At 44.9% G+C, this 22,111-nt stretch overlaps 1 protein-coding gene across 3 annotated transcripts in view; it reads right to left on the bottom strand.

The window, feature by feature from the left end:
* LOC148347876 (zinc finger protein 385C-like) overlaps positions 1-22,111 on the bottom strand; it is a 54,977-nt gene that overhangs the window by 8,617 nt on the left and 24,249 nt on the right. The window contains exons 2-6 of one of the 3 annotated variants that reach the window (XM_088323869.1): positions 21,233-21,472; positions 11,167-11,318; positions 10,010-10,117; positions 6,161-6,308; positions 1,007-1,324 (exon numbers count right to left, since the gene is read on the bottom strand). In XM_088323869.1, coding sequence (XP_088179995.1) covers positions 1,007-1,324; positions 6,161-6,308; positions 10,010-10,117; positions 11,167-11,318; positions 21,233-21,472 — 966 coding nt within the window. Of the gene's footprint in view, positions 1-1,006; positions 1,325-6,160; positions 6,309-10,009; positions 10,118-11,166; positions 11,319-18,895; positions 19,116-21,232; positions 21,473-22,111 lie in introns of those variants that run through there. The other 2 variants (XM_088323871.1, XM_088323870.1) reach the window with 2 other exon arrangements.

Below are 22,111 nucleotides of genomic sequence, written 5' to 3'. Positions count from 1 at the left end.
AAAAAATAAACATTGTATTTTAAACATTTTCCTTAGAGTAGGTTTAGGCGTTTCCTGAAGTGGCCGTTTGGAGACAACCAGTTTACAGCTCTAAAACCTCCGCAACAGTTGAGTTTACTTGCGCAAACTTAGTAAAGGATTTTATACATTTGACTATAAAGGATTTTATACGATTGACTACAAGTTACATGTATTCAGTTTATTGCAATAAAGATATTCACTGACTGTGCTTTAGTTCAATGTACAATAAAAGGTCAGGTCAGGCTGTGTGGAATGCATAAATGGCAGTTGTTTTGTCTTGGACTTTTGATAACAGGATTTGTGGGCGTGCTGATGGAGAATGAGACCAGACATCAAGGCGCTGGGGTGTGAGATTTGTGAGCGCAAACAACTTCCTTGGCACACCCGTGGGAGGAGCCGACACGCCATCATGCGGGGAGAAGATAACCAATAAGAGAAAGCCAAAGTTAACTGCAGATGACACATAGCCAATTGGGGAATAGTGGGATGTCTTTGATGTGTTTGTTGAAATGTATGAATGATCCTGGGCAACTCGGATGGGGGTTGTCTCCTATTGGGTACACTTAGATCTGATGTTAGGAATAATAAACATCCGCCCCCGTGTGGAAATGCCGGCTCCAGGTCATTTTCTCTCAAGAAACGAGCGTGCATAATTGTCGGACGAATGTAGGTCGTGTTTGGTTAATGGAGTCCGATAACTCATTCGAACAATTTGGTAAACGCTACATTTTGATATTGAATTCCTAACATTAGACACTGTGAAATTGTTCGCCATCTGCCGGACCAAAGGAGAACTACAACTTTACGACGAGATCCGATGCACTTGTTAGCATCGATTAACGGGCTTAGTGGCTCATAAATGACACAACGCGACCAATCAATGAGGTCCTTAGTTACCAACGCTTTGAATTCACGATTTTATGGAATCCTTGTTGCAGACCTACAGTGAAGCATTGGTTTGAAAGCATGACCATGCTACACTCACCACTACAGTGCGCTTCCAGTTGGGAACTGGAGTTAACCGTCACTTTGCACGTGGGACAGTGCAGCTGATTCTTGTTGGCCTCATTCTCCTCAGACTGGACCTCCTGGTCTTCCTGTTCCTTAACAGCAGGGGGCGTTTGAGGCTGGAGCTGCACCGTTGAAGCAGGAGGTGTTCCGCAGGTCTCCGGAAGGGTCTCGTCTTGCGTTGCGAGGGGAAGCTGAGGGCTAGCAGGGAATTGCTGCGACGGCTGAGAAGGGGAGGGAGTCTGGGCGAGGGGGCTCCCTTGGCACTTTTCCTCTTGTGATAATGTGCTTGAATCTGATCCCAAAAAAAGACACAAGCATTAGAAGTATCCGGGCTTGAAAAGAAGCGGAATACATAAAACTGTCAGAGACCAGAAACGGAGACAAGACCCACTTGCGTTCGTTTTACTCTGCTTTATTTACAAGAAAAATAGGGCTCGCGCCCACCATCCGGTGATCGTCGGTCACGGGTAGCAGATCGAGAAGGCAGTGTCGTGAGCGGAAGAGAACAGGTCGATGGCCGGGACGGGGGAGCAAAAACGTAGTCGAGTTCAGAAAAGGGGTCGGAGTTGGGAATCGGGACAGGAGAATGTCAGGGTCGAAAAGAGCGTGCCTAGCGCGGGGCTGAGGTTTGCAGACGGACTGACCACGGACGAGAGGGGTTTTAAAAAAAGACGGGCAGCCAATCGGCGTCCGAGGCTGTTGGCACCAAGGAAGCAGACTCATGTGCCTTGCATCAATAATCGTGACAAAAAGTGCATGGTGTAATTAGGATGTTTCCCAGATTAGGGTGCAATTGCACCTCCATTACACGAGTGGGCAGAGAGCTTTTCTTCTTCTGGGGGGGGCATGTGACAGAAAATAATTGAAGCACTGCGTTACGGATACAGGAAAAGAGACATCATCAAATGATAGGTAGTATGGATTCATTCACATTTCTGCCCTGTTGAGGTGTAACACGCACCCGTCTAAAAATGAAACCCTTGATCAACAGTTCCCTCTTCTCGTAAATTTCAGACTTGAGGAATGGCCGAAGTGGAAAAGTCAAAGTATCAACAGGGTCCGTAAGAGTACTTGAATTCCTTGAAAATGCTTGAATTTTAATGTTGCGTTTTCGAGGATTCAAAAGTGCTTTGGAGTCAAGCGCTTGAAATGCTTGTAAATGCTTGAAATGGTTGCCATATTTCACAAATGACGCCTGCACTGCTCAAAAAGCGTTGAGGAATATGGCTCTAAAGAAGGCCACCTTCTTTTTCAGCAATCGAGAAGTAAAAAGTTTTAGTCGTGTTTTAGACATCGTTATTTTTAAGTGTTGATCATAGGTGTCAAACTCAAGGCCCGCGGGCCAGATCTGGCCTGGCTTATTGTTTGTTAACGCAACATCCATTTTAGCCTGGTCATCCTGGAAGGGGGATTAACTCATTCATGTGCGGTCCGTTCTCAAGGTTTCTTCATTTCCTCATGCTGAGGATTTTGAGTTTTTCCTTGCCCTCATTTAGGTTTTAGATCAAGGGATGCTGTCATAATAGTCTGTGGTTTGCAATAAATATGTGCGCCGTGCAGCCCTTTGAGACTGACCCCTCTCAAGGTTTCTTCATTTTCCTCATGCTAAAGGTTTTTGAGTTTTTCCTTGCCCTCGTGTAGGTTTTAGATCAGGGGATGCTGTCATAATAGTCCATATAGTCTTTTGAGACTCCTCATGATTAAGGGCTAATAAATACACATGACTTGACTGTCTTCATGACAAAAGAAGAAATGCGATCACAAAGCTAAGACACCAGAAAGCAGCGTTATTTTTAAGCAGACTACTGAGAAAAATGTCCAAAATTTTGGCATTAACAAGCACTTCACCCAAACTTCAAGCACATTTCAAACCCTGAAAACACAGTATTAAAATGTAAGCCTTTTCAAAGATTTCAAGCACCTGTAAGAACCCTGTATACCAGAGGTTGGGAACCTTTTTGACCCAAAGAGACCATACTAGTAAAATATTTGGATTTTTGGGGGTGAGAGAAAAAGACCATCTATTTTAAGACAAAATTCAGCAAAACCACAAAACCTGCTCCCAAAAACAGAATGGAAGCTGTGCTAAAAGTAGGAAGAGCAAGAATTGATGCAGAGCTGCTCAGTAGCCTAGATGGTAAGGCGCCCGCTTTGAGACTGGGAGGTCGGTGGTTCGCGCCCCGGCCGAGTCATTCCTAAGACTTAAAAAGTGGTCGGCGGCGCCCTCTGTTGGCTGCGGCTGCATCGGCTCGCTACAACGGGTCAGGTGCAATCGACATTTCGTTCTGTGTACATTGTTACACAGAATGACAATACAAGGAAATTATTATTATTATTATTATTAAGTGCTAATGCTACAAATGCTAAAGCTAAAAAAAAAAAGAGAAAGGACGCAGGAAAACATAGCGTCTCAGATCAGTCATCCTGAACCTCAAGACTCCCAGTGCTAATGACAATGGTCACTGAGGTGAGACACGAGCGACGTGGAACGGATCTCACGTTTCAGATCCAGAGCATCGGCCAAAAAGCAGTGAGCCAAATGATCCTAATCATACACCTTTGATCACGAGAAGGACACAACGGACTTCAAAGGGTGAAAGAGGTGCCTTTCATCGGACATTATTGTCACTGTAGGACTCCTGTGCAATCCAGTTAATGACTACAAGGAAACAGTCAGCTCAGACAAGACAGGAATACTCGAAAATGCCAGCCAGTCTTCAAAACCAGAACAGCCGCACTATCTGCACACCTAAGAAAAGCCGAGGCATCAAACATCTCATTCACCCAAAGCAACTCGACGATCAAAGACAACTTGTCCGCTGGATGTCACAAACCAGGAACGGAGACGGGACCCGATAGCGTTCGTTTTACTCCGTTTTATTGAGAAGGAGAACAGGACTTGCATCCGCCATCCGATGATCGTCAGTAACGGGTAGCAGGTAGTCGGAACGCAGAAGTGGCACTTCAGTCTCGAGCGATGGTAGTTGTTGACAGCGAAAAAAAACACGTCGATGGCCGTGACGGGGGAGCAAAACAGAAACGGGTCCAGAACAGAGGTCGGCAACGGTAATCGGACGGAAAACAGGGCAGGATAGAGTCGGAGAGTCACAAAAGCTTGCCTAGCTGGGAGCATAGGTTTGCAGACGATCTGACGGGTTCTTTCAGGAAGACGGGAGTAAAAAAAGGGTCCGACAGCCAATCGGGGTCCGTGGCTGTTGCTTCCCCCGTGTAAGAACGTCACGCGTTTGGGTCCTGATCCTGTTCTGGTTCATGACAAAATCAATATATACATATATTTTTTTTACTAGGCGAAAGTATTTTTATGCCACAAGGAGGCAGGAAATATTTGATACCATCCCTTTAAAATCCAGAGTGATTTATAATCCCAAAAATACGGTACTTTATTTGTTTGAATATTTGTGTTCTCATTTACAACATATGCCAGGTTTTTCAAAGTAAAACTGTCAGCAAAGCAAAGGTCACTCCCGCAAAACTCTTAAGCAGATTAAAATAACAAACTTGCTCCAAAATAAAAAAGGCATCGCTTTACGGGTGCTATTGACGTGTTCCGTTTCTTGATGGGAGTAATTAGCCGCATGACAGAGGCCACGATCGCAGGGCGGGTAATAACCGCTAATCAGTAAGTAGCTACAAACTAAAGCATCTTATAGTCGACTACCTTAATTACGACTCATCACCCACCGGATCAAGAACGGGCTATTTCGGAAAAGATGGCGGGTGCACTTAATACGGTTCAATGCTTAATCTATTCCACCCTGTTCATCCTGAAAGGGGGATTACCACTTATGAGGCCCCTTCTCAAGGTTTCTTTTTTCCTCACGCTGAGCTTTGGAGTTTTTCCTTGCCCTCATGTAGGTTTCAGATCAGGGGATGCTGTCATAATTGTCTGTAGTTTGCAATAATCTGTGGTCTGTGCAGCCCTTTGAGACTGTCCCTTCTCGACGTTTCTTCATTTTCCTCATGTTGAAGTTGTTGAGATTTTCCTTGCCATCACGTAGGTTTTAGATCAGGGGATGCTGTCATTGTAATCCTGTGCAGTCCTTTGAGACATTTTTGTGATTAAGGAAGGGCCAAACAAATAAATGGGGCTTGACTTGGTTCATCCCATATCCCCGTTTATTCATGTATTATTATTCAGCACAAAAGCAGAAAGGGAAAACATTTGGAAAATAATCAACACAGACCAAAAGATTACCAGCTGCTCTGCCTGGCCTAGGGGATATTGCTGGCTTGCGATACCATGAACAATATAAAAGACAATTTCCACCCTGGCTCCCTCCTATATGCCCTCTGGTAGGCGCTGCAGATCCTTCAAACCCGGGACGAACAGGCTCAGAGACAGGGCCGCAGCTGGCACCACACGGGCGGGGCCAATTGGGCACCACGGCGACCGTGACACACACGGGCGGGGCCAATTGGGCGCCATGGCAATCATGACATGCATCTCCTGTGTGAACGCCACAAGTGTCTCCCTTGTGCAAAATCCACTGTTTGCGGAAGTAATCACGGATGCTAACGGCGTAGCGTATCAAGCAATGGGAAAGTTATTTTTATCGTCTTGGTGCTTTTGTTTCATGAAACGGTGTCCCTTTAGACATTGTTAACAAGTTGTAAATGTTTGACCTCTCTGTATAGAAGTCGATCAATTATTGCGCACACTTGCGTGTTGAAATGGTGCACAGGGCCAGAGTGGGAAACTTCCAGCGCATTATAATGAAAAGAATGGATCGGCGACGCTTAGGCTAATGTGTCTGCCGGGGCTGTTGTTTGAGTTTTCGCAAAAGCTGGCATTTCGGAGAAGCCGGATGGCACGTCAAGTGACTCTGAAAGTGAAAAAAGTGAAACACGGGACAAGGATTTTGACGGTTTTGTTTGATATGGATTATCGGTAAAAATATGGATACCAAACTCTGTTTTGCACCACCCCTTTATTTAAATTGAGTTTTATCAGTGTGCGATTGGACGATACTGCGGCTTTTAGCAATCCGCCCTAGGTTCAGGATAATACGGTACAGACCTGGAGTGCCACGTCCAATTTCATTGCATACAATGTTAAACAACGTTAGTTCGAATGACATTGAAATCAGTTCAATTTGATTTCCATCACCTGTTGCGTTGTTTGAATCGACGTCCGCTTGTGTCTCACTCGCTCCCGTCGTCTCTTTGTGCCTGTTCTTCTGCCGGTTCTTCTGGTTCTCCATGGCCTTTAGCTTGCGAGTGTGTTTGTGACCCTTGTAGTGGGCCTCAGCCTGGTTCTGGTCATAAAACACACACACACACACAAAGCAATCCACGTTTATCTTTTAAAGATGGAGCTTTTGGAGTTTTTCCTTGCCCTCATGTAGGTTTTAGATCAGGGGATGGAGTCATAAAAGTCTGTGCAGCCCTTTGAGAGCCTTTATGATGAAGGGCCAAACAAATAAACAGGACTTGACTTGAAAGATCCACTTACATCAGTGACATGCAGTCAGTGTGGAAAATGTTGAATTAAAAACATATGAAATGATTATATTTACTCAATGTTAAAGTTCTCAGTTAACTTGACAATTTCAGGATTTTTTTTTTAAATGGCTGAATTTTCACATGATATCAAAAAAATATTTTTAAAACATTTAGTATGTAATATATTACTGTAGTGAGCATCTGAAGATGCAGAGTGAGGCTCGCTATTCTCTTATTTACGGATCAACATTAAGTCGCAAAGTTTTCCAACTAACTTGCAGCCGCCGACTCGATTTCCCCCCGAACGCCAAGTAGTCCGCGGTGTATGCTGGGATTTATTTACCGGCGTTTCATTGGCTAACCAATGTGTCAATCATCATTTGAATCGATCACTATTGGCTAAAGTTATTCGGAGGTCAAGGGGCGGATCCTTTTTATCATTTACAGGCTGGCATAGGCTTAAACGGCAAAACAAAGCCTGCGATTGGCCGAAAAAGATGAACGTGTTTAGCACGTGGTTGACGGCATACAAAAAGCATTTTTTTACTATTCTGTATTTGTAAATATTTTATTCTCCTGGATTTACTAAACTCACGGATATAAGAGGACCATGGCTGCACATTATTATTGAACACAACGACTTTGGTGAGCTACTCCAGCTATATATTTTCCCAGTATCTTGTTTTAGAGTGATCTCGACGTTTCTGTGATAAGCGGTGCAGATAATGGATGGAATGGAGTGTCTATTTTTAAATTCAACTCAATTCCAAGTGTTTATTGTCATATGCACAGTAAAGTTGCGAGCGAAAAAGAAAATAGAAACTAAGGAATGGTTGGCATTTCTTGAATCCCAAGACTTCAACCTTCCGAATGATATTTGGAACGATGCATTTGAGTGACATCGTACGGACACCGCATCGGCACGTGTTCTCGACGCGTATTTGCGTCTTTGCAAGCTTTCTAAATGTTAAGGGGGTAATCAGTTGGACTGAACTATCTGACTGTTTTGTCCACGTTCCCATTGTAGCGCCTTATAATCCGGTGCGTCTTATGTATGTCAAAAATAGGACCAAAAACTATTTTTTCGGGTTGCGCCCTATAACCCGGTGCGTTTTATAGTGCGGAAAATACGGTAATGATAATATTAGCAAGCTAACAGTAAGTCAAGCTACATAGTATTTTTTTTTCATTATGGAGGATTACTCATCTATTGATACTTTTGTTCCAAAAAAAAAGGATCACATAAACTTCATTCAAAAGTAACGTAAGCCAATCAGCTTTTTTCTATACTAGAGTGGTTATCATGTCAGGACCTGAAAAGACGGTAGACCCAAACGCGTCATGTTTTCACACCAAGCTTTATTTTACGGAGACGGGGCAGTCGTGCGTGCGCCGGAAAACAAATGCAAGCGATTCGGCGATCGCTGGGCAGAAGAAGTGAGACGGAGAAGTCAGGCGCAGGAAAACAGGAAGCCAAGGGCAGAAGAAATTGAAACCGGACAGGCGGGATCGATACCAGATACAGGATGCACGAGCAGATACCGGACAGGATGAAACAGACGGGATCGATACCTGATACAGGATGCACGAGCAAGATACCGGACGGGACAGGCCAGACGGGATCGATATCAAATAGAGGATGCACAAGCAAGATACCGGACCAGACAAGACAGGCAGGATCGATACTGGATACTGGAGAAAGATACCGGACAGGACAGGACAGACAGGAGTGATACCGGATACTAAATACTAGAGCAGGACACTGGACAGACAGAATCGATACCGGATACTGAATACATGAGCAGGATCCCGGACCGGAGGGGACAGACGGGATCGATACCGGAAAGGACGGGACAGATGGGATCGATACCGGATACACGAGCAGGATACCGGACAGAGTCAAAATGCATGTCTCGCAAGTGCAGAGGTTTGTTGACGGACTGACCAGGAGTGAATGAGAGCACTGAGTTTAAATAAGAGGGGAGCCAATTAGGCAACGAGCGGAAGCTGGCGCCGAACGAGCGGGCACAGGTGAGGGCAATGGTGACAGGTGAAGGGATCCAACCCAAGTTTAACCTTATCAAGTACAAAACCAGAATGCTGGGAGTAAATAGGTTTGTATTTTGTGAGCCATCACTGACACACAAACATAGACAAGTTTATACTGGGGTGATTTCGTGAGCGAGAGGCAGAACGAAATCAGTAAAGTGTAACGGCTCCATCTGTTCCATCTCTTGGGCTCGGCTCGCTAGCACGCGGCCGGGAGAGCGACGCCGACAGTCATCGGCTTTTGACCGCGAGGGAGCCCCGGCCTGGCCGTCCCCATTATCACAAACGAGTGCCCCCTTTGGAGCCGTCGCGTCCCTCGACCGGGGTCCCGAGCTCATTTGCTCATCTCTCCGCTGATTCGGCGCGACACAAATTGGCCCGGCGTCCGCACGGACTCGTATGACCTCTTAGCTCATCTCTGCGAAAGCGTGCAAGGACGCCTTACTAGCACATGCTAACGCACCGGAACACGACAAGCATTCCTTCGATGCCGACTGATGAGCCGTTCGGCATGATGTTGAGGCGGGGGTCAGGAACACGTGGCTCGGGACCCGCATGCAGCGGAATAGACACATGACATCGATGGTGCGAGCTGAACTCAGGTGAGTTGCTTCTCCGCTTAACTCTCCCTCTCCAATGTCCTGAGCTATGGGTCTCAAGCTCCGCCCCTTTGCAAGAAGAGACACTAGGCAGGGCACGGGGCGGTTTTCAACCGCGGACCTGAAGGATTTGATATATTTGACTATCAAGGATTTGATACGATTGAATACAAATGACATTTAATGCAAAAGATATTCACTGAGCGGGCTGTGGTGCAAAGTCAGGGCACCCTGGTCGAAAATGTCGTTTTCAGGAACGGCGGGAACGGGACGTACGGCTGATAAGATAATCAGCACAGCAGGACGCCGTTGACGCAGTTAACTGCTATTTAAGGTCAACAAAAACATGGTGCCAGAAAACATCCATAAATGATTCATTCGGAAAGAGGGAAATGATCATTTAAGGGGCTGCCGTAAATTCATCATCCCGAAGGTGAGAACCGCCAGGAAAAGTATACGCGTGTCTGTGTGCGGAGTGAAACTTTGGAACAAGTTACAAGACGAGATGAAACAATGTCCAACGATTGACTTGTTCAAATTGAAATAGAAAAAAAAACATTCCTGGCGGAATACAGAGATGAAGAAAATGGGGTATGAGTGATACCAGAGATTGGGAATAGTGCGTCTACAACTATGCTTAACTTTATTGTTATTGTTGCTATTGTTATATCAAAACTGTTATTATTAATATTATTACTATTGTTGTTATCATTGGTGTATTTCATAGGGAAGATAAAGAGGCAGAGAAAATAAGCATCTGATTCTGACAAGCCCTTTTCAAACATATTATTTTGTTGTGGAGTTCTTGTTTTTGTCCTGTTTTTATTTTCATGTTGGAATCATTCATTATTGAAGACGGCACTTACGGTGGAGTTGAAACGCAGATGACAAATATTACAGGTGATGGTTGTTCTCCTCTTGGGTGGAGCGATACCGAAGGTGTGGCTGATCACCGCTTTTTGCACCGGATCCATCTGTGGAGAGAAATGCACTTTTACCCTTTAAATCTCAAAAAGTGGGGATTTGTTACAATGAACCCTTTTTTTATAAAACTTAATTTACAAGAAATATTATACCTTGAAACCAAACCCTTAAAGGAGCTGTACGGAACTTTTTACTCATGACTGCCATCTACTGGCAAGCTCCTTATGTTGCGTGTGAAGGTACGTGCTTTTGTTAGAATAAACTCTTCTTTTTCATCTTTCTTGGTGTTTGGGTTAGCCTTTACTCACGTTCACCCTTTTTATGCGACACTAACAAATAGAAATAAAAAAAAAACTGCCGGGATGATCTTCTCTGTTTGTTTAGTTTAAAAAAAAACAACAAAGACAAGCTGTCAGGACCAGAACGGAGACAGGACCCACTTGTTTTACGTTTCTCTCAGTTTTATTGGAAGAAAGGAAAAGATTGCACCCACGATCCGGTGATCGCCGGACACAGGAAGCAGGTCGCTCCGAACGCAGAAGTGGGACTTCCGTGGCGAGCGATGGCGAAGTCAGGAACGGAGGAACGGGTCAGTAGCCGGGACAGGAGAGCAAAAGCGTGGTCCGGGTCAGAAACGAGTCGAAGCCGGGGAACAGACGGGAGCAAAAACGGGTGGGAGTCGGGGTCGAAAAGGCTTGCCTAGCGTAAGCTGAGGTTTGCAGACGGACTGACAAAAGAGGACAGATAGGAGTGGGTTTGAATAGGGACAGGGAGCCAATCAGTGTTTGAGGCAGTGGGCGCCAAAGGATGCCTTGCATCAGTAATCATGACAATAGGTATGATAGTTCCTATATTTTCGCTAAGTATTCTAATCTACTTTTCTTTCTACCTAATACTATACACTGTCCCTTTCTAAGTATCCCCCAAAACCTTGTGAAAGGCACAGCAGAAAACGCTGTGGTCCGACCACTTTGAGTCTCCATAGTTTGTAACCTTCTCTGTGCATTTGTAGAACCAGCTTCCAATCCGAAAAGGAAAGGAAAAAGGAGCAAGGGTTCACCGTATTGACATCGGGGCTTCACGTGGGAGCGAATCTCACCGCATTGAAATTTGGGAAAAAACTCAGCGGCGAGGAAGCGCTGATCCGGAGAGGCAAGAAGTGCTCCAAACGGTTGTGCGCTTGGAGGCTCGCTCGGCCCGACAGCGCCACCGAACCGAGGAGAGGGTGGACCGGGGCGTGGGACAGCGCACCTACGGGAACAAAAACAAAACACAAAATCAGCCTATTGAAACTAATCATACGAGACAATGATTGTATCAAATCGATACATAATGTAGATTGAGGCAAATTGAATCTATTGTCAGGGTTCAAACACCTTTTTTTGATGCCCAGATTCAAGCACTTTTTGACAAATGTCACGACCAGAAAAGAATCAGGACCCAATTGCGTAACGTTAACCAAAAGTTTTATTGACAGAGAGAGGACGATCCGGTGTTCGCTGGACGCAAGAGACAAGCCGCTCGCACGATCGGATCTTGATCCGAATACGAAAGTGGTTCTTCCGTAGCGGGAGATTGCGGTGAAAAGGACGGAAAAACAGGTCGATAGCCGAGACAGGAGAGCAAAAACGCGGTCGGGATCAAAAACGGGTCGTAAGCCGGGACAAAAGAGCAGACGTGGTTGGGATCAAATACAGGTCATAGCTGGAGACAAACGGGGAGATCAGGAAGGGACAGGTGGAAAAACGGGTGCAAAAACAGGACAGGCAGGAGTCAGGGTCAGAGTGCTTGCCTGGGTTCGCTGACGGACTGACAACAGGACTGGGTTTAAATAGGGACAGGGAGCCAATCAGATAGCCCGCAGTGGCTGGCGCCAAATGAGCGGGCACAGGTGATGCTAGTCAGTAATCATGACAATGAACTTTCAAAGCCAATTTCAAAATTTTTCTCAGACTAAAAAAAGAAGAAATCATGTGTGTCTCATGTATTTTGAAGAGCCACAAATATATCTGCAATTGACATGTGGCACTTATCAAAACATGATTTAGAGATAATTATGCAACACCTACTCTTCAATTTTTTTGATTTCTGCCGAATACATTTGTTCTTTTCACAATTGAATTTCATATGATTTTGATTCCAAGAACATGTTTTGAGTTTTTTATCTATGACTTTGAAACCTTGAGAGCACTGGGCTTAAATAGAAGGGAAGCTAGTCTGTCAGGTTCGAAAAAGGATTGCCTTGTAAAAACAGAGGTTCGCAGACGGACCGACCACAGGGGATTGACAGGACTGTGTTCAAATAGTGACAGGGAGCCAATCAGAACCCGTGGCAGTTGGCGCCAAATGAGCGGGCACAGCTAAGTCACAATCATGACAACTTGTTGAGAAAAAGGGCGACATTTCAAATATCTACAAGCACTTCACCCCAATGCAAGCACTGGAAAGCACTACATGAAATCTGACTTCAAGCACCCATACCAACCCTGTATTGTGCATAAGAATCTGGTCACAGCCCTTCGGCCTGGACGCCATTAGACAGCTCATATCTTCCATGCGCTGTGACCTTTGCTAAAACTTCAGGCAAATATTAGCATGCTGACATTTAGGAGGAGTGCATCTTAATGTGTGTGTGTTGCAGATGGTGGTCATCGTTGACCTACATAACTTGTCTTGAAGCAACCCAGTGTCAGGACCGGAACACACACAGGACCCATTACGTTTCTCACAAGTTTTATTGAAGGAAAGCGGAAGGGCTGCGTTCGCCGGACGCGTGAAGCAAGTCGCTCTCGTACTCCGATCGAGATCCGAACACGGCAGTGGATCTTCCGTGGCGAGCCATGGCGGTGTCAGGGGCGGAAAACTGGTCGGTCACCGGGCCCGGGAGAGCAAGACGTGGTCGGGGTCAGAAACGAGTCGTAAGCCGGAACGGGAGAGTAGACGTCGTCGGGAACAGAAACGGGTCGTAGGCCGGGACGGGAGAGCAGTCGCGGTCGGGATCAAGACAGGTCGTAGCCGGGGACAAACAGGGAGATCTAGCACGGGCAGGTGGAAAAACGGGTGCAAAAGCGGGACAGGCGGAAGTCAGGGTCAAAAAGGCTTGCCTTGTATCAACAGAGGTTCATAGACAGACTGACAACAGGTGATTGACAGGACTGGCTTTAAATAACCAAATGAGCGAGCACAGGTGATCCAAATTGGCAATCATGAAAAAAGTGTTGTCTGTGAACTTATCAACATACACCCGAATTTCTTCCAGGTAAAAATGCATCAAAGGAGCTCGCTGCTGTTCCATTGTTCAAATTCCCCCTCCATAGCCAAGTGGGCCAGATTTGGGTAGTAATCGCCCAAGCTGAAAAAGGGGCCCACTCTGGCCCTGCGCACAATAATTGATTGACTTCTGTATAGAGAAGTCAAACATTTACAACTATTTAACAATGTCTAAAAAATGTTGGGATGTTTATATTGCGGAAATGGTGTGCTTGGTGGTTAAATGTCACCATCAGTGGAAAGCAAATGAACCAAAACCATGAAAAGAAAAAACAAAATGCCCATTTAGGAAGACGTTACAACTGTCAAAATACACAAACACCCCGACTCGTCCTCGACGCTAATCTGCACGTGTCCTCCTTTTTAATTCAGGAAGGATCCTTTCTATAGAGCGTAGCTTTCTCATTTTGAGTGGGGATAAAAGATCACCGAGAAAATAAAGTAGCGCGGAAAAGAAAACTGTGAGAAAGACTTAATCTGTATTATCTCGGAGATTAGTCTCCGTGTGATTCGACACGGCGGACGGAGAAGACGGAGGAAATGAAAAGCTTTCACGGCATCGGAATAGAAGGCCGCTTTGCTTCTTTTCACAATGATCATCCATCAGGGTCGGGTTCGCCGTGACTTTCATTTCCTCGTCATTTTTTTCTCTTTGGGACTTCTTCGGGAACGTCCCGTTTTCTCTTAGCGGACTTCTTACATACCTGGCAACCTTAGCCAATAGCTCCCCTTGTTAGTGACTGCAATTCCCCTTATTGAGCGATAACAAAGCTTACAAATGACCAGCTCGGTGGCCTTGGGGGTAAGGCGTTGGCCCCAAAACCGGGAGGTCGCCGGTTCGAGCCTCGGCCAGGTCATACCTAAGACTTACAGCATTGGTACTTGGCATTAGGGGTTGGAATTGGGGGGTTTGGCCACCTAATGACTCCCCACATATCAGTTCGGGTGAGCGAGGGGGCTGGAAATCCCCTCCTCTGTATCAATCTCCCAGAATGAGTCAGAAATGTGAATGTGTTCTTGACTTTGGCCCTGCGCACCATTCTAAAGCCCAAGTGTGCACAATAATTGATTGACATCTGTATAGAGAAGTCAAACATTTACAACTATTTAACAATGTCTAAAACTTGTAGGGCCGTTTATATTGCGGAAATTGTGTGCTTGGTGGTTAGGGGGATATGGCTCTGTATGTATATGCACAATGAAAGCAGCCCGACAGTCTGAGCACTCTGAATTCACATAGAATTAAGAAAAAGCTTGCAGAATTGAGCACGAACGTTCAATCGGGGAAAATCATTCGGAACCCGTGCTGCGTTATCAAGAGCACTTAAAAGAAACCGCCGCCATCTGTTTGAAGGAAGATAAGCCGGAGCAGTCAAACATCCTGAATGACAGCCGGCATTTTTTGTAAGACTTCCAGCCTGCTCCGGAAAGCTTTATCCGGCCCGTGAGCCGGCTAATTAAGCTCTTTACAGAAAGATGTTTATCGTTATGATTTCATTTCGGAAGCTTATCGTTTGCTATGAGCTGAAAATTCCCGTATTTCTGCTTGCACTACAGCAACATTGACGATAAAAATATTTACTTTATCGCAGGGATGTCAAAGTGAGTCCCGACCCTTACTTTCTGTTCTGAGGCCGGTTGGATCAGTCAAAGTATGTCAGTGTCAAGACCAGAACGGAAACAGGACCCACTTGCGTGACGCTTACCGCAAGTTTTATCAAAAGAGAGAGGAAGGGCTTCGCCCACCATGCGGTGTTCGCCGGGCACGGGAAGCAAGTCGCTCTCGTACTCGGATTGTGATCCGAGCACGGAAGTGGATCTTCCGTAGCCGGCGATGGCGGTGTCAGGGGCGGAAAACCGGTCAGTAGCCAGGACCGGGAGAGCGAGACGTGGTCGGGGTCGGAAGCGAGTCGTGAACCGGGAGAGCAGACGTGATCGGGATCAAAACAGGATGTAGGCCGGAGACAAACGGGTTTTTAAGTATTATCATTTAAAATTCAGCTTACATGAGTAACCTAACCTACATTTTATAATTACGTACGTCAAGGGAACTTTTCTAAGCATAACACATTTATTCACAAACAATGGGCAAAAAAATGATTTATGTTTGACACTGAATGCATATACTTGTTTTTTTGAAGTTGAGTGAATGCAGTTTTACACCTGTACCAACTCAAAACGCTATAATAACACAAGCGAAAGCTATGAAAAAAAAATATATATATATATATATATATATTAATATATATATATATATTAATATATATATATATATATATATTAATATATATATATATATATATATATATATGTCAGGACCAGAACGAAAACAGGACCCAATTGCGTAACGTTTACCACAAGTTTTATTGAAGGAAAGAGGAAGGGCTGCACCCACCATCCGGTGTTTGCTGGGCGCGGGAAGCAAGTCGCTCTCGTACTCTTATGGTGATCTGAGCACGGAAGTGGATCTTCCGTAGCGAGCGATGGCAGTGTCAGGGGAGGAAAAACGACTGGGAGAGCATGGCGTGGTCGGGATCGGAAAGGAGTCGTAAGCCAGGACAGGAGAGTAGACGTATTCGGGATCAAAAATGGCTTGTAAGCTGGGACAAGAAAGCAGACGCGGTCGGGATCAAAACGGGTCGTAGCCGGAGACAAACGCAAGTGGGTCCTGTCTCCATTCTGGTCCTGACACCGATCGCATTTGTTGCAGGAAAATTTGCTCCGCATCGCGGTCCAGATTGTGAAAATAATCATCAATAATCAAAGAGAGTACAAATTGTTGTAACAGATTAGTTTTGTCTGTTGTTTACTTGAAATCCAGGAATCCTACATTTGAAACAGTCGCAGTAGCTCTTGATTTCAAACATTTTCCACACTTCTGCTCTTGAAAGTATTCTAGATATGGTACATAAAGAGCTCCAATTCGGAGACGCGAGTGTGAACTCCTGCTGCCGCCAAATCAGAGTCACGCTTGTCAACACGCTGCTTCGTCTCCATTTGATTGCGGCTTTCGGGACCCAAACTGCAGGCCGGCTTCGACTGCGGAAGCACTAAGCGCATTTAAAAGAAACACAATCGAACCCCCCCCCCCTATTAATCTGTATGCAAATGATATTCAAATGAGCTCCCGTAATCTGATTGCGTGAACGTACCGAGCCGCTCAGATCACGGGTTGTGTAAGGACCTGGCTAATAATGCTTACGCTTGCTTTTCATGAGCGTCCTGATCAAAGATGATTCAAAGTCATGAAAATAGAACTGAAATCAGTCTTGTATTACGCATGTAAAACGTTCCCTTAAACTGAAATCTTACAAATGAAACGGATCTCTATTGACAGTAAAAGCTTTTATACATTTGACTATAAAGGATTTTATATGATTGACTACAAGTTACATGTATTCATTTTCATTATTTATTAGGGGCGGCAGTAGCTCAGGAGGTAGAGCGCTCGTCAGTTCGAATCCCGGCTCGTCCGTGTTACATGTTGAAGTGTCCTTGGGTAAGACACTGAACCCCTAATACCCCCAATTAGCAGGTTAGCGCCTTACATGGCTGCAAGGCCGCTTTTGGGAAATGTGGAGCACATTGTAAAGCGCTTTGGGAAGTCATTGACTTGAAAAGCGCTATATTAATGCAAATCATTTCATTTCATTTTAGAGCAATAAAGATATTCACTGACTGTGCTTTAGTTCAATGTACAATATAAGGTCAGGGCAAGCTGTGTGGAATGCATGGAAGTGGTTTTGTCTAGGACACTTATGACGCAGGACGACCAGAGATTGTTGGGCACAAAACAACTGCCTTGGCACGCCCATGGGAGGAGCCGACACGCCATCACGCGAGGAGAAGATAACCAATAAGAGAAAGCTAAAGTGAGCTGCAAATGACACATAGCCAATAGAGGAATAGTAGGATGTCTTTGCTTTGTTTGTTGAAATGTACAAATGATCCCGGGCAACTCGGATGGGGGCCGACTCCTGTTTACACTTGGATCTGCTCTTAGGAATAATAAACATCCGCCCCCGTGTGGAAATGTCGGCCTTCCTCGTCATTTCTCTCTCAAAAAACGAGCGCGCATAATTTTTGGATGAATGTAGATCGTGTTTGGTTAATGGACTCAGATAACTCATTCGAACGATTTGGTAAACGGTAAATTTTGATAGTTAAATCCCAACAATTTTTCCAACATTGATAAAGAATATTCAACTTTCACCAATTACAAGGACACCTCAAATGATGCACACTGGCCTTTAAGCTTGCAAACTCAACTAACTGTATAAAGATTGCCAATGTAAGGTAGTTCTAAACATGAAATTGAATTTGAATTCCATTCCAAATGCACATTACATACAAACTAATGCAGAAACCCCCACACGCTTGCTCCTTTTTATCTATAACAGGCTCCAATTATTCAAGCTAATCTGGGCACATTTCCCTTAGGGAGACGTTGGAATAATTAGCAGTGATCTGCTTTGACATTCTTGCCTTGGCACATCTGGGAAACGGCAATCTGGGGTCACTGGCCCCCATTTGGCTTCTAGAAGAGGGGACAATTAGTCCAAAGAGCAGACCTCACTAGTGATGGAATTTCAGCAGGAAAGTGGCGGATCCACGGACGGACTGAGGAGATCGTTTCTTCCTCATGCCACGAGGCTCTTTAACTCCACCCGGGGGAGTAAAAGCCTGCATTAAACCCCACCCCCACATTTGCATATGACCCTATTCTTATGACAGTGTGTCATTTCCGCACTATTGAAATACTCTATATCAACATGTTATTTTGGGTATTTTTGTATTCTATATCTTTATTTTATTTTTCAACAGGACGGACTGTGTTAAATATGGTGAAATGACGTCTTGAGCCCTTTAGTGTTACCTGTGGTGTTCCCCAGGGTTCAGTACTTGGCCCCCTTCTTTTCAGCATTGACATGCTTCCATGAGGTGATAGTATTCGCAAGTATAATATCAGTTTTCATTGCTACGCAGATGACACTCAACTCTATCTTCCGTTGGAAGAACTCTCTCACACTAAACTGTGGATATTTGGAGGCCTGCCTCACTGAGATCAAAGAATGGAAGCCACTCAACTTCTTGCGCCTTAACTCTGAAAAGACCGACATGTTAGTTATCGGTCCATCTAAATGCCGCCACTTGTTCTCAAAAACGTCTCTGAACATTGACATACGAGAGCTTTTTCCATTCGGGCCCCGTTGCGGTGGAATGCTCTTCCCCCGGAGATTGGATCTGCAACCTCAGTGGAAATGTTTAAATCTAAGCTTAAAACACACTTCTATTCTATAGCATATGAATAACCTAGATTTTATGTTGACAATATTTGTGTATTACTTGCCCTCATGTAGGTTTTAGATCAGGGGAAGGTGTCATAATAGTCTGTAGTTTGAAATAGTCTTTGATCTGTGCAGCCCTTTGAGACTCTTTGTGATAAAGGGCGTGACAAATAAACAGGACTTGACTTGACATGAGAAAGGAGAATAAAGAGAAATTTCCAAGGAGAAAGTGTTCCATCCCTAACAACCGCCGCAGTCGAGTAAGCTTACCTACTAGCATCTCGGTTGATTCCTCTTCTGTCCCTTCAACTCCAAAATCAGGAAGTTTAGGCAACGAATATTCTCCCGGGATGAAAAAGTCAAGGACACGCTGGGGCTTTCATCTCCGGAAGCGAGCGCTACACCGTGCCATGAAAAGGCACCGCGCTCCGTCGGTCCCGATGCCCATTTTTTTCCCCCTTCCGAAACGGAAAGCGAGAGTGTACTCTTCTGCGTTGGTGAGACCGTAATAGAGTGAGGAAGCGGGAGAGGAGAGGGAAGGAAGATCTCCCTCCTCCCCTTTCTCTTCATTGGCATTGAGGATTCCCACCTGCACGCTCTCCCCTGAGGACACTCCACCATCGTCTTTGGCATTGGCGGAATGACTTCAAGACAATGGAAAAGATTGATTATTCTTCCCTGATTTCTGTCACAGACCAGGAACGGAGACTGGAACCCATCGTGTTCGTTTGACTCGGTTTTATTTAGAACAAAAGTGTCAAACAGGCGGCTCGCTAAGGGATTGAATCCGGCCCTCGAGAGAACGCTCAGAGAAGCGCAAGAGAAAAACCGGCTGCAGGTTGAAATAGGTCCACTTGATGTTGCCAAAGCCAGGTGCCTCCAACAAAGACACTCTACTTGTATTTCTTTCTCTCTCTCTCTTTCTCTTTCTTTTCTACCCCTTTTCTCCTACTCTGTCTCTCTTTTTCTCTTCCTTTGTCCCTTTCTCTCTCTCTGTCTTTTAACCTCTTTTGCTCTAACTTCCTTTTTCCCTTTTCTCTTTCTCTCTTCCTACCCTTTGTGCTCCTTTTTCTTTTCTCTCCTGTCTTTCTCTTTCTCTTTGGATTTCTTTCTTGCTCTCGCTTTATTTCCCCCTCTCATGACTTCTCTTTTTATCTCTTTTGTTTCTCAAGCTCTCTCCCTCTCTCTATCTTTTTTTGCCCCACCCTCTCTCCTTTTCCCTCCCTCTTTCTCTTATTTCTTTATCTCTTTTTCTTTCTCTTTAATCTACTAGTCTGGCCCCCGGCAGAATGTTTGTTCTATGGTGTGGCCCCCTGAGTTAAAATGAGTTTGACACCCCTGATTTAGAAGACGAAAAGGACTAGCACCCACGATCCGATGATCGTCAGTCAACGGTAGCAGATCGCCGGGACGCGCAAGTGGCACTTCCGTGTCGAGCGAAGGTAGTTGTTGACGGATAGACAAAACAAGTCGATGGCCGCGGCGGAGGGGCAAAAACATAAACGGGTTCAGAAAAGAGGTCGGCAACGGGAATCAGACGGAAAACAGGGGAAGATGGAGTCGGAGAGTCACAAAAGCTTGCCTAGCGGGGAGCCTAGGTTCGCCGACGATCTGACGAGTGTTTTCAGGAAGGCGGGAGTTTAAAAACAGTCCAAGAGCCAATCAGGGTCCGTGGCTGTTGGCACCAACGGGGCAGACTCACTGTTTACGTCAAGTGCATTTGAGGAATTCACAAGTTAAATTGATTTTGAGTTTACCTTGCCTTAATTGGCTCGTGCCGTTAAAACTTGCCTCTGATTGGCCGGCGTCGTTAAAACCCGGGTTGACCAGTCAAGTCATGTTTATTTGTGACGCCCTTGATCACAAGGAGTCTCAAAGGGTCGTACAGACCACAGACTGTTATTACAGCATCCCCTGATCTAAAACAGACATGGGGGCAAGGGAAAACTCAAAAACCTCAAGTCAAGTCCTATTTATTGGTGATGCCCTTAATCACAAGGAGTTTCAAAGAGCTGCACGGACCACAGACTATGATGACACCATCCCCTGCTCTAAAACCGACATGGGGGCAAGGGAAAACTCAAAAACCTCAAGTCATGTTTATTTGTGACGCCCTTAATCACAAGGACTCTAAAAGAGCTGCACAGACCACAGACTTTTACAGACTACAGCATGTCAGGTTTATCGGCAGATTTAAATTGTCCCTAGGAGTGAATAAGCGGGTGAGCTGAAAGTGGCGGACAAAAACGTTTTCCTATTGCTAAAGGCATGCTGGCTTTGGAGATGTACTACATTTTGGTAAAATATATACACGACTTTGCATTTCCTTATTTAACGGCTGAGATCGCTTTGGCTATTACCGTTCCCTAGCCAGTCAAAATATATGTTTATGTATTAAGTACATTTATATTGTTCTTGAAAATGTAAGTCAAAATGAAAGAATCTTAATATGTTTCACAATTTGTATGCTATTTTTCAGGAAATGCCTTTTTTCTTTCAAATACACATACTCCGTGAATCACGAACCGGGAACCGTTAGCCCTTGAAAAAAATCGCGACATCGATGAACGGCGCAGCCCTAATAGATTCCGTTCCGCACACCTTTACCTGTCCCGACGACTTTAGCCAATCGGCGCAGCCTTCTTTGGTGCGTCTTGCCCTTGTAATGGATCTGGGCCTGAGCGCCAGAGTTGAGGCGGATGCTGCAGACTTGGCAGACGGTGGCGCTGGCGCCCCCTTGACGCCGCTCCCGTTTTGCCCTCGGCGCCACCTTCTTCTTGTCTTCGTTTTCATCCCCTTCTTCTTTTTTCTTTGGACTCTTGGCAGGAAGGCGAGGGCACTCCAAATCTGGGTCAGGGAAAACGGACATTCTTAAAGTCGGATTGTGCGCGTGTTCAGGATTTTATGTGGCCGCCAGACGATGCCGAGAGAAGACCGAGAGAAAAATGAGCCAAATAATGACCTGCAGTTTGGAATATGTTCACTGGATGTCGCCAAAACCAGGCGCCACGGGAATACACCCACTGTAGATGTAGTTGCTGATTACCATTAATGAACCAGAGAACATTCAGGAAATCCGTTATTATGTTATTTGATTTAAAAAGGCAAAATAAAAATGGCACCTAGATATCTTTGTAAACGAAGCTTTAGACCGCTTCTCTAGAAGAAATTCACTGAACACATACTCAGGTCAACATTTTTGTAGCAAAATTAAAAAATACAAAGTTTTAAATGACAGTTTTATGCTATTTCTATCACTTTCAAGTCTACATAAGTTCCCACAGTTAAATAAATGGAAATGAATTTCATTGATTTTTTTGGGGGGGATTTTTTTTTTTTTTTTTTCAAAAATGCAGTTTCTTATTGTACTGATTTATATTGTTTATAATGTATTTATTTATTTTATTCTGTGTACAGCAACCTGTGTCCTGAAAGGCGCTTCAGATCAAATGAATGATTAGTATTAGTATTAATATTAAACACTAA

This window comes from Urocampus carinirostris, chromosome 19, assembly GCF_059441175.1.
Source record: "Urocampus carinirostris isolate Australia breed hairy pipefish chromosome 19, RoL_Ucar_1.0, whole genome shotgun sequence".
NCBI classification, from domain to species: Eukaryota; Metazoa; Chordata; class Actinopteri; order Syngnathiformes; family Syngnathidae; genus Urocampus; species Urocampus carinirostris.
The sequence above is the reverse complement of the archived record's forward strand: the minus strand, read 5'-3'. Positions and strand labels throughout refer to the sequence as shown.